At 38.9% G+C, this 21,943-nt stretch overlaps 1 protein-coding gene across 1 annotated transcript in view; it reads left to right on the forward strand.

The window, feature by feature from the left end:
• LOC107746696 (RNA-binding protein Musashi homolog 2) overlaps positions 1–21,943 on the forward strand; it is a 259,374-nt gene that overhangs the window by 127,592 nt on the left and 109,839 nt on the right. Inside the window, exon 7 of the mRNA XM_016560990.1 lies at positions 19,982–20,030. Within this exon, the coding sequence (XP_016416476.1) occupies positions 19,982–20,030 (49 nt within the window). The remainder of the gene's footprint in view (positions 1–19,981; positions 20,031–21,943) is intronic.

The following is a 21,943-nucleotide window of genomic DNA, read 5'->3' on the forward strand; positions in this document are numbered from 1 at the left end:
TGATGTCATACACCGATCTGATCTTCAAGTCGAACACCCCTCTTTACTCTCGCGTGTCACGTGACCGTGTAATCGCAGCCTCTGCGATTGAAAAATCGCGTTATTTCATATCGCGATATTATCGCAAATGCAATTAATCGTTCAGCCCTAATTTGCAGTGCACTGAAATGTAGCCTATAACACCATAGTTTTCCCATAGTAAAAACCACATGTATTTATATTTATATTACAGAACCATTTTTTTATATTGTAATATTTTTAAATATTATTTCTGTATTAAATATAGCAATAGTATTATTGTTACGGTGTTTAAAGGGGTCATATGATGCGATTTAAATTTTTCCTTTCTCTTTGGAGTGTTACAAGCTCTTGGTGCATAAAGAAGATCTGTAAAGTTGCAAAGACTAAAGTCTCAAATCCAAAGAGATATTCTTTATAAAAGTTAAGAGTCAGCCACACCTACCTAAAACGGCTCATTCTAACACGCCCCCACATATCTACATCACGATGTGGGAAGATTTGCATAAAGCCGCCCAAATGTCCACCCAAAGAAAGAAGGCGTAACGTATGTGGAAAATAATGTGTTTTTTGAACCTTAAACTGCATAAACACATTTCATTACACCAAATACACAAAATAATGTTCTTTTTAGCAACATCATATGACCACTTTAAAATATTTGTATTTATTAATAATTGAATATTTGTATTTATTATGTTCTATATAAAGTATAAATATAAAGAGTACCAGTGTACACTTTCCCTCCAGCCTCTGGCCTTGCTTTGCCATTGATACAATGACTTAGTATGACTGTTAGTTCAGTCACATTAAGACTATCCTTTTGTACGTGTGCAGCAATCAATGCAAATGGGCCACAACCGTTTTAGCAGTTTGTGCTCGTCTCGTTAATAGGCTTGTTAATTAATGTTGCAAATACCTTGCAGGGAAAACTTTTGAAAATTCAAGGCCGTCTATTGGCACGGGGCCGTTTCATGCAGGCTCCATAATAGGCATATTGAATGGAAAATTGATGATTCAAAAACTTGCAGGAGCTTCAATTGGAAGTGTCCAATTAAAATGAAATTTTATGCAACAATGGCCCGATGAGAGAGACTCGGCATGAAAGCCGAGCTCCTTGTACTGTACGTCAGAGTTAATTTCGGACTGAGAGCCGTACAGACATGCTCAATAATAGCTTGGTATACTTTGTTTATCTGCTCGGGATATTGTTTTGACTGTTGAATGAGACAAACTAATCACTTTAAAAGCCTCTCTGGCCGCTCATTGGTTTCAAATCACTCAGAAATATTACAGCCCCATAATGAATTTGCTTGATTTGAATCAATAAAAAAGAGCTTGATTTCAGCTGTTTAACAAGCGGGATGGTTTTGCAAGGCCTCATTGTCAAGTTGGTTGTAGTATCTGTAAGGCTGAAGAGGGCCTGTTTGACGAATTGTTCCTGTCACAGATGGTTCATTTGGGATCGTGTAGCATATTTACTGCAGTAAAGCTTAGAAAAACTGATGACGGAAAACAAAAGAAAAGCTTGCCAGATAACAAGGCTACAGACCAGTCATGTGACTCTTGGGTACCCATACTGCCAATGCTTGAGGGCCTTGTGTTCACTCTGCTTCATCCAGTTTGAAATCAGCTATTCCTTCCAAAATGAGTGAGAAATGGACAAAAATGTTGACAATGTGTACAATTTAAATAGTAAAATGTTTTGATACATTTTATTTTAAAATGTATTCATTCCTACTGAAATAGTTTAATAAGAATTTCTTTGGTTAATTTCTTATTTATTTATGCAGCTTTACATTGATCATGCAAAGTACTTAAATTTCACACATTGTTTGCTTCTCTATTTATTTATTTATTTATTTGTATTGTGATTTATTAAGTACGTAAAATTTGACTATTACTTTTTGAATGAATTAGTGATATGAAAAGCATGAGGACATTTAACAAAAATATAACAGTAAACATGAAAATGCGTTCACATATGTGCTGTGACACATTCTCTTACACTCGTAGAAATAATGCTTTATCCCGATTACCCCATCAGCTGTTGTTTCTTGTCAAAAACTGTACAGTCATGCTTGTCCTTTACCAAAGTTGTTTGAGTGCATGGGAGTAGATTTGTGCTCAAAAGATGGAGGACTTGAAAGAAAATGCATGTGTGTGTGTTTGGAGCACCCCTCAGTGGACCACTCTCATCCTCACTTGATGCTAACACATCAAGCCTGCGTTTGTGTTACAAAGAGAGAGAGGAAGAGAGCGACACAAGCGGAGAGGGAGGGAGACAGCACGAGATGCAGCCAGTTCATTCACCGTAAATAACGTCATAACTGCGAGATCGTTAGTGAGTTTGCATTTTGCTTTCCCTTCCTGTCTGCTCCCCCTCGACTTTTTGATATTTTTTTTTTTTCTTCAAATGTCAGGAAGAGGATGGGCTGCCAGTCCATTTGTTAACAGTTTCATATATTTTTCCCTACGAGGCAATTTTCTGCAATGATATTCTCATCCTGACAATAGCGAGAGAAAAGCGCTATTATTGCCTCGCTCCGTTGACTCAATCACGGCCCTGCTGAACAGCTCGCCATCTTGTCATTACTGTCTCTTTATTTATTTTTGACTCAATTACACTCTCACAGTGCCGTCCCACTTACATCAGTGGTGAAAAACACACACACATTTATTGCTTGATTAAATTAAATATGATATTACTAAAGCACAACCTGCAATATTCAGTAAGGAGGGACGCACACACGTTTCTCTTAAGATTTTTTTCCGCCGGGAGAAGCCCGACCACTCGTTTGCATTCATTAAAGTCCCTCCCTATCAGGTCGCCTTTGGTCGGCCATTATTTTCCCTACAATAATGGAAACGTATATGAAGAATTTGGCACCAGATCAGGGCGACGGGGATGCCGGGTGGTCTAAGCGTGAGCGAAATATTTTAATTCGCCTCTTGTCATTTTTGCTTGGATAATTCTAATGTTGTCATGGTAATTTGGGGCCGGGAGGCAGCAGGTCACTTTCCAAACAGAGAGCATGTGCGGTGAGACTGGATCCTTGCGAGGGGCTGATAAGGCGCCGTGTGCAGCCTTCAGCCTCATGATGAATCACCCGCTTATCTGCGCAGACCCAAAGAGCCGGCTACCACCGCACGAGACTGACAGAGAGAGAGAGGGAGGGAGAGAGAGAGATTTGTCATTATCAGCAAATAAGGGATAAAATGCTTGCACACAATAACAGCCATGTTCCCTATGCAAACCTGCTTGAATACCTGAATGATGGCACTATCAGTGCACACCGACTCTGGGAGCTTCGGAAACAAAGTCGCAACATTTTTATCATCTCTGTTCAATTTTCTCGCCATTGTGTGAACGTATTCGATACGGTTTGTTCTGGAAGACATGTGAAGCCTGTTATGGGAAAACTGATTTTGTTAGGTGACTCAATCAGGGGTGGTTTATAGAGGAGACCGGGATTAGTTCGTTATCACAAAGACTAGTTGTATCTTGAGAACAATAAGAGCTTGAGTCTAAAGTTGAATCAATTGTTTTACTAATAAATTTAGCTGGAAAGCTAAATAGTCTCTTCCAGGGTTTGCAAACCCCTGGGGGTTTGTACAGGAACTGCAGGGTGTTTTTGCGCTGATGAAAAGCTAATAATGATCCAAGTCATAAAAATGTAAATTTTAAAATGATTAATAAAATTTTACTTAAAAAGATTAAATATGTATTTGTTTTCTTGCATGGCATGTGACCATTAACTGAAATTCGACACCATGAACATGCAAATGTATTGTTAAATTATTGAAATATTAAATTTAAATCTCAGTGGTTACTTAAATATTTTAAGTCAAATAGGTTCACCTGACAAATAGTTTGGGAATCCCTGATCTATTTAATGGTGGGTTCCATTGTGACATTTTACCCCATATAAGTCAAATCTGTGAACTGCACGTTGACAACTCCCGCAGGCGATACCAGTGGAAGTATTTTAGGGCTGGGCGATAAATCGCTAATGATAATTATCGCAATATAATTTATAGTTTGTTGCGATAAAACAATATGAAGAGTTCGATAAATGTTCAATATAATGTTTATGTGCCAGAAGCGGAACGAAACAGCGCTCCTCATTTGAGCCCTTTTAATTTAATTAAATTTCACTATATAAAAATGAGGTTGCTACAGTTTTTACAGATGTTACTGGTTTTGATAATGAACAAAAATTTACATCTGCACCCTAACTCAAACTACTACTACTATCAAATGTGCATTTCTAAGAGACAAAAAAGGTAATATTATTTTTTATTATTAATATTATTAGGCAACACAAACCTGTTTCTTGATTTGAAACCGTATCACTCATTAAAACATGCAGACACTAAGAAATACTTTTTTTTTTAAAAATGTTTATTTTGTCAAGGAAAATTAACGGCCTGGTTTCTAGAACTTTCACTTTGGAGCAAAAATCTGGCATTAAACTTGAAAGAAATAAAGAAAAAAAAAAGTGATAATTTTTTGGCCATTTTGCTCAGCCCTAAAGTATTCAGTAGATTTTTGTAGCCAATGCTGTACTGACATTCAAAACAAACTTCCCTGAGAAATCTTCACTGGAGTTAAAAAAAAAAAAAAAAGTGTGACAACTAGCCTCGGTCTCTGCTACCCTCAGGGAAAGTTTAGTATCAGCGTGTTAGTGTATCACTGAGGGATTTTATTAATACATAAATACAGGATCTCTGTGTGTTCTTGCTTATTAGAACAGAGTCACCCACCGAGTGTGAGGTGTGAGGGGATTAAACACGCACACACACATGCTGGTTGTCAGCTGTACGCGGACTTCCTTCTAAACGGATGCTCACTGCCACAGCTCTACTGCCTCTGGGCAACTTCCCCCATCTCTCTCCTCTCTGTGTGCATGTGTGCTGAACCAGTAGTGAATAGCCTGTGATAACTGCTGATGAGGTGTCAGAATCCTGAAAACAGGATCCTTTATGTTTCACACATATTGTCGGCGATCAACCTCTACTTTTCTGTCCATTTTACATGGTGTGGAAAGGTTGCCAGGGTACCAATGGTGAAGAAGCTACTTTAAAACTGAAGCTCACCAAGTTACAAAATACTCATGATTTAAAACAGTTCAAGAACAGTCAAGCTGCTCTTTTGAAAAAGTAGTTAGCTACACTAGAAGCTAATAACAAAAGCAAAACTATATTAAAGGCATTTAAGTGGGCATTGTTGTTTTAATATATATCAGATTTTATTTATATAGTTAATCTTTAACAACAGTAATAATTTAATAACAGTATTAAATGTAATCTTTAGCAAATCTTTAAATGTTAAATATTTTTATACTCTACAATGTTGTGATGCTGATTCTTTCTTTCTTTCTTTCTTTCTTTCTTTCTCACCATCTGGTTTTCCCTGAGGTAGCGTTTAGATTCTCTTGAGAATCCATCTAGAAACATAAGATCTCATGTAATCGCACGGCTTTTCATTGAAGTTTGTAAATGAATCACTGTCTAAATCGCGCCGCATGGTTTCCGAGCTCTAATTAGAAAAGCCGGTACGCCTTTCTTTTATTTAGCACATCGCTAGCTCTCTGTCTACAAGCTGTAGTCCTTCCATTTGTTCATTAGTGTAAGATTTTTATGTATTAGGAAAATGGAAGAAATGTAAATGGCAACGTAATAGATATTCATGAACTTCAGGAAACCATGCATATGCATGAACTAATGAATGCATATTCAATTCGAAGTTAGTAAGACTGATTCAGCTTGAAATGTTAAATATTTTATACTCTACAATGTTGTGATGCTGATTCTTTCTTTCTTTCTTTCTTTCTTTCTTTCTTTCTTTCTTTCTCACCATCTGGTTTTCCCTGAGGTAGCGATTAGATTCTCTTGAGAATCCATCTAGAAACATAAGATCTCATGTAATCGCACGGCTTTTCATTGAAGTTTGTAAATGAATCACTGTCTAAATCGCGCCGCATGGTTTCCGAGCTCTAATTAGAAAAGCCGGTACGCCTTTCTTTTATTTAGCACATCGCTAGCTCTCTGTCTACAAGCTGTAGTCCTTCCATTTGTTCATTAGTGTAAGATTTTTATGTATTAGGAAAATGGAAGAAATGTAAATGGCAACGTAATAGATATTCATGAACTTCGGGAATCCATGCATATGCATGAACTAACGAATGCATAATTCAATTCTAAGTTGCAAAGACTGATTCAACTTGATTCCTGAAAGTAATAAGAGTAGGAGAGAAAGATGGAGGGAGGGACAATGGAAGGAGTGAAGCTCTATGCTAAAAATGTGCTCAATACAATATATAAGTTTGGGGACTTAATTGTTTAAGTATTGAAAGAGGTTTGTGATCTTTCTGTGGTGTGGACTCTTTGTCGCCTTGGGTCATGCACAACAATTCCTTCTAACCTCATGTTCTTATGCAACTTCCTTCAGAGTTCTTTTTCGGTGTGAACAGAGTAGTATGGCTGAGGAATCCCATTCTGATGCGTTCATTCATTATAAGTCATTTCTGCCTCTGCGCGCTGTCTGAAAAGAAGCTCTTTTGCCTGCTCAGTCCATTTCAGAAATATAATGGAAAACCCACCAGAACAGCTGAGGTACACATTTGTCCTCCCACCCCACTCTCTCGCTTTCTCTGTTTCTCTCACTCTTTGATTCTCCGATTATCTCTTTCAGGCGTGAGGCTTCAAGTATTTGCTTTGACCCACATCTCTTTTTATTCTTATCCTGAGTCAATACAAATTCAAACAATTAGAATGATTGGCACTTTCCCAATGCCCCTAAAGACGTCTGTTTCCTGTTCAAAGTCAGCAGAGATTTTAGTTAACTGGAAATAGTTAACTAAAGTGAAATGGTTCTTAAAGGCCTCCTCTGAATAAAAGATGTTGTTTTCTTTCACCTGGTGGCCCCTTAGTAATGTACGTCGTCTTAGAGTCGGTAGAATGAAGGTCCGCTGTGTGATCCATTAAATGTTAAAGGAATATTCTGGGTTATTTTCAAGCTAATGTCTATGTACCACATTTGTGGCATGCTGGCGATCACTACAATAATTCTTAAGACTGTGCTGGTTGCTTTTCCCCCATGCAATTACATTTAATGGAGACTGAATACTTTGCAAATGGAAAGATTTAAAAAATGTAAAAATCACCCATAAAAAGTAATTAAAAAATGATCCACGTGATTTATGTACTATATTTTAAGTCTTATTCACTAATAATCTTGAAATCTGCCCTAGCTGTACTTGTTGCGTTCAATAAAGATGAAGCAGTCTGATTTGTGAATGAATTATTCTTTTGAGTCAGATCTTAATGATTAGGTTGATCCAGTTCGTGAAACCAGTTTAAATGATTCATTCTTAAATCTGGAAAGATTATTTGTGTATTATGACTTAGATTTCAGAGGATTTTGAATATATTGCGCAAGCCATATGAACCACTTTGAAACTTTTGTTTTGCATCATTTTTGAAAGCTTCAGTGCATTGCATTGAAAGTCACTTTCTTCAGAATTTCTTTTTCTGTTCAACTAAAGAAAGGAACTCATAGTGAGCTGAGTAAATAATGACAGAATTTTCATTTTTGGGGGGAGAACGATCACTTAGTTTTTTGTTTTTTTCCCGAATGGATGCTAGCCAAAGTGACTCCTCAATGTGAATATCTTCTCAGTGTCTCCTCGGTTCTTGAGGATGAATGGAAAAACGTGACTTCTTGTCAACCGCAGCTCAGGAGACTGTAAAACCGCTGAGATTTGTCAGTTTGCACCGTGCCGCTGCCCACAATGTTAGAAGCAAGAGAAAGAAAATGACAGAGAGCGGCAAGACTCCTTTCAATCTATCACACTGACAGGGTTTTACTCTGAATGGAGAGCTATGCACCAAATATTAGCAGGTTCACGTGAGCTTGGCATTATCTGCAATAACATTCACTCTAGTATTCACTCTATGGCTGTGACCTTCTCATTATCTTGGTTTTCCTTTTCCCATCCTTTTCTTGCCTCGTTCTCAGAGGCCATTTTGGGTCTGATAATAATTCTAATTGAATAGCCACTCTGAATAATTCACCTGAAGGCTTGATATCACATTCAGAAGAACATTGCCTGAATCTGTTCAAATGCCATTTTGTTATACAGTTCCATTCAGTGGAGCTCTGAGTTTCAGCCTTTGATTGTGCACTCTCAGAGCTGTTTTTTCTCAGGAGGCCTTTCTGCTGTGCTACAGGGGCCCTCAGAAGAACGAGTGGCCCGTTTTAGGCTTTTGAACTCCTCCTCGAGCCTGGCTGCTCTCCTACCCACCTCCACAGCACTGTGTTGCACATGCATGTTCATGAGAGCCAACAAAGTAGCAGACTGAAACTTCAGAGATGCTTCGTTCTACTTCAAGACATAGTGTTTTCAGAGTGTTTGGTGGGAAAATACTGAACTCTAGAGCATCTTGAAGGATTCCAAGAGGATGACGGCTGTCTGTTGACACTAAACCTGGATTTATTTATTAAAAAAAAAAAAAAATTTTGGCACCATAGTACAATAGTCAACTGTATTTATGGAATAATTAATTTTTATTTATTTATTATTTGTTTTTTTATTTATCTTTATTTGATATGGTGAAAATACAGTAAAAACAGGAATGTTGTGAAATATTATTACAATTTAAAATACATTTTCCATTTGAATATATTTTAAAATTTAATTCATTCTTGTTATGGAAAGCTGAATTTTCATCAGCCATTACTACAGTCTTCAGTGTCACATGATCCTTCAGAAATCATTCTAATATGCTGACTTGATGCTCAAGGAACATAAATCATTGTTGAAAACACTTGTGCTGCTTTTTTGTTGAAACCATGATACTTTTGTCAGAATTCTTTGATAAATAGACATTTAGAGAGCAGAAGAGAGCATTTATTTTAAAGAGTTGTTTTTTTCACAATGTAAAACTCACTTTTGAGTAATGCTTATTTTCTGAATAAAATTAATTTCCCATTTTTCTTTTTGAATTTAGTAAATATTTAATCATATTCATTAATTCAGGTTGATTTTAATTAAAATGACATCTAATTTTTGTCATATCCACATTAATGTTTAAACATTTTCAGATTACTCCAAAAAATCAGACACAATGATCTCCTTCCCACTAATATATTTTCCTTCAAAGGCTTAAAAATAGCAACTTTTAAGATTTCCGGAGAAGAACTTTAGCAGCATACAGTCTGGAGAAATCGATATCGAGGGAGGGAGTAAGAAATCAAGGGTGTCTGTACGGACAGATGATATCAAGAGCAAATAGTGTTTTTCCAGTGTGAGAGACTGAAAGCCAAGATGGGAGGAAAGTAAAAGTGGCTCATCTTTCTCCTGTCAAAAAGTCGGGAAGATTCTCCCACCACTGCCTTTGTTTTTTAATTCACTGCCAGCGCTGTGTCAAATAACATGGCTTTCATCTCGAGTGGCTCCTACCCTCCCGTTTACACCCTCCACTTTACAATTCTACCTTTGTGTTCACGCTTCAAATAAACCCCCTTTGTTCTGCTTTCCAACACTAAGAAATCTGCATCACTCAAGTATATTAACTGAGGACTATTACTGTCACACAGAACTGCTCCCTGGGCTCTAGTAAAGACTCCCTTGACAAAACCCCCAGTCATGTTAATCCAAGCATTAATAAATGGAAAGATGTACAACTGTATTCAAATTGTGCTCTGGTGTTTCATCCTCAAATAAAAGGAACGGGATGGGGCGGGAGGTGTCGTGATCAGAGATCTGCAGAAGTAACAGTATCGCAGAGTATCACGTTTTTAGATTCGCCATTGTTCTGCTCTTCCCATACGTGCGGTGAATGTCGTCATATTGAATCTGCAGTTAAAAAGGCTTTAACTGCTGAGCTAAATAAAGAGCTACGGGGGGTAAGGCTCTGGCAGGAACTGTAATGAAATGAATGCTGGGATATAACCCTTAATGCTCTCTATCAGGCACATACATCTGCTCCTAATATAACAAGGAGTGCATCCAGCCCGCCAGCCTTTGCGTAAGATTGATATTTTGTTTATTGAAATCTAGGAGTTTCGCTCGTCATTTTGCACCCGTTAATGTTCATAAGATCATTGGTTCGCCTCTGACAGATTTCGTATTCACTTGAATATTGCAAGGTTGAAGTCTTCCTTTTTTTCTTTATTGGCATATAGGGGTGCGGATGTGACTTTGGCCCCTCCGACTACCGGGAAGGTGAGTTCTCAGCTGTCTGAGCCCACACCTTGTCTATCGCTAGCTGTAAAGGACGAGCAAAAATGTTATTGCTTTTTTCATCACGGTGAAAATTACACTGCTTCTCTCCGAGAACGAGCTGAATTTTCGCACTCCCAGTCCACTACTTCTGCAGTGCAGCCATCGATCCGAGCTGATGGGTGCAAGGAGGTGGGGGCTGGGGGGGGAGGAAGTGAGTAAGCGGGCGAGAGATAGCAAGAGGGAGAGAGTGAGGGAGAAAGGTTAAGCTTGCTCCTCGGCCGCTGGCCCGGAGGTTTGCTGAGGCTTTGCCACGCTGTGGTGCCCGGCTTGATTCCACTCCCATTTCATTTTGGAACGAAACAACCTTTGTCCTGCTGTCATTTCCCTCACGCACGCTCCGTGACCTGCCACTCACACCTGCCGTAATGAAAGCCAACACGTCCGGATTTGCTCTTAAATTTGCGGATTTGAACGGAAGGCCTGCCAGTGTTTCTGAAACCCTATTTACATACTAATTAAATAGCTTAATTACTGAATTTTCAAATGATTAATATCATTATTATACTTATGTACACCAAAAACACCAGATGGAGAACATACTGTGGCAGTTAGATTGAACAGAACAGTAAATAAACAGAAACAACAGTAGTATATTAAAGAAAACCATGATGTAGGTTTTTCAACCTTTTCTCAACTAGCTGTCACGTATTGGGATATACTTTTTTTCCCGAGGTTATTTATTTATTTTTTATTTATTTATGATCAATTGTGCTGGGTTAAATGAGGGTTAACAATGTATTTGTTTTCTGAATTAACTCTATTTATTTATCTATCTATTTTGAGGAAAAAGAATTTCAGTGTATTATAATATGATTTTAGTGCCATCTTGAGTGTATTGTTTTTCAAATGGGACTTCTTTTGTGCAGTTTTTTTTTTATTCTGTGGGATTTATTTGCTATTCCCCCAAAGTTATGCATGTGAAATATTGTACTATTCCACTGTATATTGATTATTAATATTTATTTTGGAGCTGAATTGAGAAAGACTTTTAATTAAATTATTTTCTGCAGTGAACAGTATGCAGAATTGCAGTTACAATTTAAATTTAATGAAGGAGACCTGAATGAATTCATCAACTTTTAAACTTTTGGGGGCTGGGGGGGAATATATATGTATATTTTTTATATTTCTTAATATTTACTACATTTTATAGACCAGGGTGGAAGAACACTTTTATTTAGAATGCTTTACCTGTGTTGATTTTTTTTTAACAATTTAGTAAACTGCACTTCCTGTTTTTTAAGTTCAACTTCCTGTGGAGCATGGCAAATTCAATTTAAATTCACATTCATGAACCAATTCTTCAATTCAGAATTTTGAATCAATATGGTTGCATGAATTATATACTGCAGTATTTTGAATTATTTTTTTTGTCACTTGTAGATTTAAAAAAAATGTAAAAAATTAAAAATAACACCCCCATGTGAGATCCTGCTAATATTTCTCTTTTTTTAACCACCATTTTGGCTTGAAAAAACAAGCCACATCTCCAGTTGTTGGTGCAACTAGAGACATAACTTGAACCTCCCCTTGCTCCCAGGCACCATACTTTCTGATGGAAGGGCCATTCGCCATTCTAAAGCAGGGAAGATGGCGGATCTGCTTGGCATGTTAAAGCGCCATAAATAAAATGCCATTGTGACCTGTTGGTCCTGAACAGCTTGCAAACAGAAGTGGAGGGTGGGATTCATCAGCAGGCCCTCTGGTGAACTCCACACTGTCCTGACAGTGCGAATAAATCTTAGTTGGCCCACTTGTGCTGTTCCAGTGTCATGCCTCGAGCTGAGTGGAGTAATGACTGTCTGTAACATCAGCTGCTGCCCCCTTCTCCAGGCCAGGTTCTCCTAATGCCACCCCGTCTCTGACCAGGGGCTTTCTGGCTCCACGCTCACTCTCATTCTGTCTGGATGCAGGCCGTAGTGGCAGTCTGTGGCTCACTTATATCAGAGATGCTCTCATGAGGCAGGAACAGGAAGCCTAAATGTGTGGTCCGTTGTATTTTTGCAGCTTTTTGGTTTATTGCAACACTTCAGTGCTGTGGCTGCAGTTGTGTTAAGAGGTAGTTGATATGCAGTAGAAGCTTTGTTTCCCTGAGCACTCATACAGGAGCCAGCAATCTGTGCCAAGCCCCCTGTTGTCACCTTCTCAAGTGCACCACACATTGACAGTGTTTGCAAACTCCAAATCTCGCATTACTTGCGCATTTCCATGCCTGCAGGAAATAAATTATACTGGAACAAGCAAAGTTCTGTTCAAACTATTTTTATTTACACTAAAGCGTCTTTTAAACCATAAATAAAGCAGTGGATCACTTAAAGAAAGGTATTTTACTTGTGAGAAGGTTGCATTTTTCTCTAGTATCTGGAAGCTAAAATCTGATACTTGTTCCAGAGAGTTCTTAGGCCGTTATCGCTGATGTTTGCTCGCCGCCCTCTAAAGTTGTTAATAAAAAGAAGGTCTGCATCAGTGTTTTCTGGGCCATAGAAAGGGCAAAGGGGTCATGTTTTCAGATCAGATTACATCACCTGCAGTGCCGCACCAGAAGAGACAGTGAGTCATGTTCAGTGCCTGGGAGACGAGCCGCCCTGTTGACAACTCACAATGCCACTGAATCAACTGGTGCCCTCTGATACAGAGTCTCAACGTCATCTGTTGTTAAAATATCCTATTCAGGGGTTCTCACTGAGGTGAGACTGTCTTGAATCATTACCATCTAGGGGTTAGCGATAGAAGTACAAGGGTTTATGAGATATGTGTGACTTTCATGTTAATTGTATGCATTAATAATTATAAAAATAACTCAACTTATACATATTTTTTCAGTTGACCCCAGATAAGCATTTATTTAATGAAATTATTTATTTTTTATACAATTTCTCAACTGTTACATGCTCATTTTAGTGCTCAAAACATTCATTTACCTGAATGTGTAGGTCAAAATAATTTAAATATTTGAAATTCATTTTTACAATAATAAAATGCTTTCTACAATCCCAACTTAATATGCAAAGTCAGCTACAATTAAGCCATTTTCAGATTGATCACGTTTGAGCATCCTAATTAACTTGACGCAGAAACATTGGGTCAACCAACGGTGTGAGTTTGGGGTAGGACTGTTTGTTTGCCCAACCAATGACAGACGGTGAGAGTTCTTGCAGGCTGTTTGAAACCAGTAGTTATTTTTTTCAGGTCTGTTTGATTGTACAGAAATGACACACCTCGCCTCTGAGTAAATGAGTGAGTCATTTATTGATTTGCCGTATATCAAATGTGTTGTGGATTTGACAAGAATAATGTTCTACTCAGAAAGCATCACAATGTTTCTCAAGGTCACAACACGTTAGACACAAATCGGTCAGCTTTTGCTTTCACGCTATAATTAGTGTCTAGTAAATGAATCGTGATTGTTTCTAGTTCTTGCTGACAGACACTGCTAGATTCCAGGATTTACACAGGATTTCAGTCCAAAGCTCTGTACGCAATGTTCATACGCAATGGCTCTGATAATTAGACCTTTTAAGGGCATAATGAGCTTATCGGGGGGGGGGTAAAGTTAAGAGCGTGGATTTACATACATTTACATCACGCCTCGTCAGCGTGACAACGGCGAAGTGACAATGAGTCGATAATGGCATGGAGTAATCTGCCGTGATGAGTGATGTCCGGGCCGTGGATTTTGGGGAGGATGTCTGGAGCTTAGCGTCCTGAGCTGCAGGTGTTGGTTTTTCGTCTCTTTGTGTTGGTCTTTTGCCTTTTATGTAGATGTCCGCGGCGCCGAAAGTAGCTGAAAACAGATTTGCCGCATGAGCGGCGAGCGCCGGCACCGCTAGAACTGAAATCACTGCTTATCCACCCTGCAAAAACAGTGCAGTGATCCCCCACCTCATGAAGGGCCTGTTGTTTGTCAAATATATTTGTTCCCTTTTCACACCAGTGTTTTGTCATGGGTGGTCCTGGAATGAGTTATCAGAGCTGCAGGTGTAGACATTTGACATCAGAAGGAAATAAATATCAGGTTTAGACCTGTGCGCACCGCTTTTGATATATCAGAGCAGCTAATGTCATCAATTATGGATTGGTGAACCTTAACCACAAATGCCCATTCCTTGGAAAAATGGGAAAAATGTCTCCTTAGAGGCAGTGCTCACTGCGATTTCATTCTTAAATGGCTTCTGGTGCCTGGATGGCAACAGAATCTAAGTGGCGGTGTCAAGCAAGGACAAAATGTGAAATATGATCTGACCGCAGAAAGAGTGTCTTTTTTTGCCATTGAACACCGGGAGAGCCTTATTTTTAAAGCCATCCTTTCTTTTTATTGGGTTGTTTTGATCCGGTGTACATTAATTGCATTGTTTTTCCGTCAACATGAGTATAGCCCAGAGCTGCGCATTTAATCACCACTGCTAAAAGCGAATGAAGCATGCGCTCAAGACGCGGCCACAAGCGATCGCACTCCACTCAGTTACCGGCCAGATCAGTGCGAAATTACGTACGAAAAGAAAGTGACTCCTCAAAATTAGAGCCGCCGAAACTCGATACATCGTCCTTGAGCACAAGTAACTGCAGAACAGTCCAGTTCCAAAAGAGCCCTGCTCCTTACACATTGATTTTTCCAGCTAAAGAAAAGCGCAGGAACAAATGAGAAGGAAAAAAAAAAACGAGGAGCCGTGAGCTGGAGGGTGTCTGCGATAGATGAGGGAGTAGATTCTGCAGCCGACGCTGACAGTCACTTCCAATTCCGTTATGCAAATAAACGTCTCCCCTCCACCCAGCCGTGGTGCTAAATGAGACCTGCCTTTGAATATCCATTTCCTCGTCCGCCAGTTTTATTTTTGATCGCCGGGGTTGTTTGCTCGATCACATTCGCGTAAACACGCATGCACGTGTATGATGAGGTGCTGGGATGCGTTCAGACTTCTCTCTCATGTAACTAACCATGCTATTGATCCACCTGTGTGTCCTGCATCTGCAGAGACATGTTTACTTGGACTGTTTTGTCTGGTTTTCCGCTTTTGGCCCCATATTTTGTCAGTATAGCAGGTTGTTTGTGTTTGTTACATGTAGGTGTGTTCAATTTGTATTTAATTTATATTGTATTTATAGCTATAAAATTGCATACATATATAACTTAATATTTTTCAACAGATTTGAAATTTTTTTTAAATAGCTATATATTATAAAATACAAAATATTTTTGAAATATGACATTAATTTGTTGAATGTAATTTCCATTAAAAAATTGTTGCAAGAATGCAGCTAGAGACCCCAATGGAAACTCTGTGTGAAGCTATTGTCGGTTTCTATTGCCCATCCTCTCTGCTTTCTGTAAATGCTGTAAAGAGGCAGAAAACCCACTGATGCTTTTGTCCCCTGATAAATAATTCAATGCGTCTGATTAAAATTTTTTGCAGCATGTGTTTTGGAGATTTCTGCCATGGTGTGACAGGCACGCACACGTTAGTTTGACACGAGGAGAGAGGTGGAGTCTGTTTTTCTTTCCTTACTGTCTGAGATTTAGCAAACGGTGATATGGCAGGTGGTAGATTCCACTCCCTGGCGGCTGAGTGAATTTAACCAAGTGTTGGATTGCCTTCTCTCCATCCCTCGCCTACATGTAAACACAATCTTCCCCTGTCTGACTGTGCTTCCGCCGGCTTGTATTCCCCCCCGTCCTCCCACTGATACCTTCCACAGTTAATAAAAAATGGCCCCACAGACTTTCCAATTATATTTCTTACTTAAATGAAAACATGTTGTCAAGCAGCTTTGCACAGCTGCCATACAGGAACACACCGATCGAGACTGCACCAGGTTTACAGGAGTGAGCTAGCCATTTAGCTTCAGGACTGTTTGATAGATGCACTTTTTTGGCTTTTACGTTTTTTGGAAAGCATTTTTATGTTGTTGTTTTTATCTTTTCTCTGTTTTGGCTTTTTATTTTATTTATTATTTATTTATTTATTTATTATTTTTAAATACATCCAAGAAACTGTGAATAGGAGCATTTCTCCAAAAACATTCGTCTCTAAACATTAATGTTTGAAATTTTTTTTTTACCTTTTATTTATTTATTTGCTTTTGTTTTGTTTTTATTTTGGGCTTTTTAATTGGATTTTTAATTACATTTTAATTTTTCATTTATTTATTCATATAATTATTTCAGAACGCTATAAATGAACCATTTGTACATTGATTCCCTCAATGTGAATTTTAAGCATCCAAAACAACTGGACCAATGGCAAATAGAAAACAATTGTTATTTTTGCATTTTTTTATGGTGACGCTAGTAGCATGGAAATGACTCACTTCAGTTGTAAACATCATGTTTTTTCCTGTTGTTTTGAGGCCGGTTAGTATTTGGCCCCTGGTTAACTCCACTGCATGTTGTGTTCTCTGGCAATATGAGGTCACAACGCCCGTGTGTTTTTCTTCATAACAGTCCAGCTATAAAAGCCCATAAAGGCCTGTGTCTCATAGGGCCGAATGTACGACCCCTGCTAATAAGAAGCATAAATCTCAAGGCGAGCTACAGTTGGTTTTCACAAACTACATTTAAACGCTGTTTTATCGACACTCAGACAGGACCTGCCCCTTCCATGCCTGTCATAAAACAGGCATTACCGTGGCATTTACTCATTGTGCCGGGTGCACAGCACGTATTAGCCACTGACCAAGCTAAGGACGACCAGTAAAAAGGCCACTTGTTCAGTCAATTATCAGTAATGGTGTTTAATGGCAAAGTGGCGCGACCACCTAGGGTGTGCCACGGGGGCTTTTAATGGCACCATCCTTCTGGGCCTGGGGAGAATTTGCACAATTTGCCATCCTGCACCATGTGCTGCCGCGTCCTTCCAGACGCCGCGGTCGGCTAATTAATTCCCCACCACATCAGAGCGCTGTAAGGCCACTTGTTTCGCATCGATCGGCACACAACGAGCCCGGGGTCCCGCCATCCCGCGGCCCCTCAGAGTCGCAAGAGCTAACAAGTAAAGGTCAGGCCATTTCGAATGCGGCACCGTCGCATATGCAAGCGCCATTACCCTCACAGTCTCTCCGAAACCTTCTGCCACCCTTCTAAGAGAACTTAAAATGCCTCTTCCTCCCCCCTGCTGCGTTACTAGATAGGAAGAACTCTAAGAAGAGCTTTCTGTTCTTTTCCATGAATCTAGTCGCCCCTTTTTACCTCATCTCTCTCTGTGAATATAAAAGCGGGACTGTTATCTGTGAGGGCCGCCCGGCCCCCTTACCATACTAAAGAGACAGCTATTATCCTTCAGGCTTTTCTTTCACAGAAGGAGGAGAGAGCGGACCTAAGATTAGGCACAGACCGGGTGTGGGACCACGCTCACCTTTGTGCCGTGTCTGTATATGTGTGTGTGCCCTCAAGAGCTTCTTATCCCACAATCTGATGGCCGCTGGCAGGCTGAATCTATCCTTGAATACTTGTCCCCCTATTGAAAGGCTGAATGGGTCAGGGTGGTTTGGAGGCAGCAAAGCAGGACTGAAGTGTGAAGTTGTGCATTAGGTCATCGAGAATAACTAGAGAGCGTTTGAGAATATAAATATTGAGGGGGAAAATTGAAGCAGATACATAAGAGATTTCATTGTTTTTAAATCAAATTTTCAATAAATATAATGATATAGGCTAAATGTGCACTTTAATTACAATATTTCACACCTACAATTTCAGTATATTTATATTAATTAATTTATTAAAAAATTGTATTATTTTTGCTTTTTAAAAAATTTTGTTCAACTTTTCACTTTTCAGTTTATTTACTATAGTATACAATGTTATTTATTATAGTATTCAAAAAATTTAAGCAAATATAGAAATAATAAATTATTATATCAATGTTTAATTTTTTCAGTGTTTTATGTATTGTATATTTTGCCTTTCAATTATAATAAATTTTAATTAGAATGTTTAGTTTCTCTGTATAATATATAGAAATTAGAAAAATGCAAATTAGAAGCGTTTTCACTAATGGCCTCAGACTTTATATGTCAAAGACAGGTGACATACTGTAGGTTCTCACTGTATGAGAAATATGGAGTGAGGGTGAGAAAGAGAGAGACTTCATGCTGGTTATGAGGAGAGACAGTTACATATGAGCCTGAGTCGAGGGCTGTCTCCTCCCATCATGCTTTAGTGCAGCTGTAGTCAAGAGACTCTCCTCTTTCTGGACAGAACTATAGCTCCGGCTACAGGCCTGTAAACTAGCATCCACCAGCATGGACAACATAATTATAGAGCCGACATACATCACTGCGATTGTGAAAGGCAGGCATGATGGTTTATATTGCTGCATTATAATATTACACAGTTTATAGAATCTCCCTGCTAATGCAAGTAGTTTCTCAGAAAAATCCATTTACATTGGCATCAACATTTTTATTAGATGCTATGATGTTTTAACTACATACTGCAAGATAGAAACTGAGTATTACCAAGAAACCACCAATTTAGTGCCCAAAGACTTTTTGTAAGAATAAACAGCATGTTTACACAACATTTGAGGGATGATTCTTGTCTTGTTCCTATATATATATATGTATACACATTCATTAATTCATGGTGTATTTATTTATTGTGGAAGAAACGGAATCATACAGAAGAAACATACTTTCAAAAAAAAACCAGTGGTCATTTATAAAACAGGTTTCCCTGAACATACAGTAGGAACATAAATATGCATTGAGTGATAGCGGAGGATAACAGATTTCCCTCAGCCTCTATGAGAGCTCCAGTCAGTGTGATCTTTATTGGAAGTGATTGAGGGTGATGAGGATCTTTAAAGCTTGCAGCTCTATTGTTCTCTATGGGGCTGAGTGACTGATGGCTCCTTTTGTGCCGGGAAGGTGTTTTTCCAACCGTCTGTACTTTAGGGCTAATCTCAGGGACCTCAGGAAGGAGCATTGGAGTGTGCGTCAGCATGTGTACGCCAGGCATGGCATGCACTTTTTGTGCATTTATTAGTGTGCGTGCATGTAATGTGAAAGAAACAGAAAGGAGCATGTTCAGACGTACTGTGGGATATATAAAACCCGTGGCAGTGTGTTTGTAAGTGTGAAGACTATGGCTGGATGCACTCTGAAGTGTGTCCTTGCAGACAGGGTTTTCCTCAAGGATGAACAGGCCTCTGTCAGGGTCAGACAGGATGGTACCCTTGGGCCTGTGGAGGGATATCATTCCTCACAGAACATGGCCATGAGCAGCTTTCAGATCTGTATGCATGTGTAAATGCTTTTAGGCTCCAGTAGTTATCTATTTTAGTAGAAGTGCACAAGATGTTACAATATCAAAAAAAGGCTGTTGTTGAATACCTCAAATACCAGAAATTTCAGAATTCTTGATAGCCGTTTTGACAGCCAGGCTCAAACCAGTCAACCAAGCTATGAAACCAAGCAAACCAGCTTAGGCTGGTTGAAACTGCTCTTTCAGTTATTAATATTTGAATAAATATGTAAAAATTCAGCTAATTAACATAATATGTAGATCTTGTAAGTAATTATTCAAGCAAGCAATATTAAATTAATATTAATACGTAATAAAGTAAATACAGTCGGTCTGGTATTGTTACATTTTTTATTATTCTAGTGTAAATTTCAACCAAATCACTGGCAGTTTTCACCTTTCTTTACTAATTTTTCTCTCTGTTCTCTTACAGGTAGAGGATGCTATGCTTATGTTTGATAAAACTACAAATAGACATAGAGGTAAGAGCCCATTTGTTTTGTGTGTGTGTATCTGTTTGTTGTGTCTTTGCATGCGTGTGTAATGTTATTATGAATGTCCTTCAGTTATACTGTGCCGTTAGTCGTGCAGTTCAAAGTTACGCTCTGAAGCGTGAGTTTTCTGTAGCAGTACAGGAGCCCTTGTGCTGTATGTTACATTATAGCATTATATCTTCAAGGACGTTTCATTTGAGCCCTGAAGGTCAAGGCTAATATGGTCCAATAAAAGAGCAGCGATTTCCACTGTAGCCAATCCATCGACTCTATTTGATTAGTCCGACATCTACCATTGGATGCGCAGGGTGGAATGTTTCTCGGTCATGTTCACTCACGCCTGCAGGCTTGTGAAAAATGTACGATATCTTCAGACTTATGATATACTGAATTTGAGGTTATTGCTCACCTGAGTGATGTTTCTATGTCTTTATTTCTGAGACTTTTTTTCTGAGAAAGAATGAGCTTAGTGGAATGTTACAGGGATTTGGGGTGATTTTTTTGGCCTATAGTTGTGATTTGAGTCATCAAGTAATGTTTTTGATAGAGTAAAGAATGAGAATGAGAGTTTAAGAGAAGAAAATGAGAAGAAGTGACATGAGAAGGGGGAAGGAAAGCTAAGGGGAAGAGAGAAGAGAATATGAGATGAAAAGTAAAAATGATGTTAGAGAAGAAGAGAAATAGGGAGAGGGAAGGAGAAATGAGGAGAAGGAAGGAAAAATGGGAGGGGGAGAAGAGAAATGAGATGAAGACAAGAAAAATTAGATTATAAAAAGAAATGAAGGGGAAGAGTAGAAGAAGGTATGATAAATGATGAGAAAAAAGAAGAGAAATTAGATTATAAAAATTAGGAGAGGAGAAGGAAAAATATAAGAGAGAAATAAGGGAAGGAGAGGAGATATAAGGAGCATGAAGGAGAAATAACGGTAAGTGAGAAGTAAAATATGGAGACTGAATGAGAAATAAGAAGATGGGAGGAGAAATGGTGGAAGGATGAAGAGAAATAAGGGAGGAGAAGAGATGAAGAGAGGATAGAAAATGAAACGAAGAAAAGAAAGATGAGGGGGAAGAGATAAGGAGAAGAGAAATAAGGAGTGTAAAGGAGAAATAAGGGGAGGAGAGAGGAAATATGGGAAGAGGGAATGAGGAGAGGAGGGTAAAATAAAGGCAGAAGAGGTGGATAGCAGAGAGGAGAGAAGAAAAACTGGGAGAGGAAATGAGGTGGAAAAGAGAGAAATGAGGAGAGGAGGAGAAATAAAATGAAGAGAGAAGCGAAATGTGAAGATTGAAGGAGAAATAAGAGAAATGGGGAGAGGGAATGAGAAATGAGGAGAGAGGGGGAGTAACTAAGGGAAGTAGAGAATAAAAATGAAAGGAGATGTCGGTGCCAATAGCCTAGTGGTTAGTGTGCCGACTTATGGCACAACTGCCTTCACGGTGACCCGAGTTCAATTCCCATCTCGAGGTCATTTGCCGATCCTGCTCCCCTCTCTCCTCCCAATGCTTTCCTGTCTCTTCTCTATTGTTCTATCAAATAAAGGCACTAAATTCCCATAAATATAACTTCTTTAAAAATGATGTAAAGAAAGGAGAAATGAGACAAGGAGAGGTGGTCTTTGGTCAGAGTGGGCCTTTGACTTCATCCAGCTGTGATCCCCGTGTCTCTGAGTGGCTTTAGCAGCGATGCCTTTATAAAGGTGAGCGCAGCTTTAAAGGGGTCATATGATGCGATTTCAATTTTTCCTTTCTCTTTGGAGTGTTACAAGCTCTTGGTGCATAAAGAAGATCTGTAAAGTTGCAAAGACTAAAGTCTCAAATCCAAAGAGATATTCTTTATAAAAGTTAAGAGTCAGCCACACCTACCTAAAACGGCTCGTTCGAACACGCCCCCACATACCTAC

Source organism: Sinocyclocheilus rhinocerous, unplaced genomic scaffold (assembly GCF_001515625.1).
Source record: "Sinocyclocheilus rhinocerous isolate Xijiao unplaced genomic scaffold, SAMN03320098_v1.1 scaffold259, whole genome shotgun sequence".
In the NCBI taxonomy this organism is placed as follows: Eukaryota; Metazoa; Chordata; class Actinopteri; order Cypriniformes; family Cyprinidae; genus Sinocyclocheilus; species Sinocyclocheilus rhinocerous.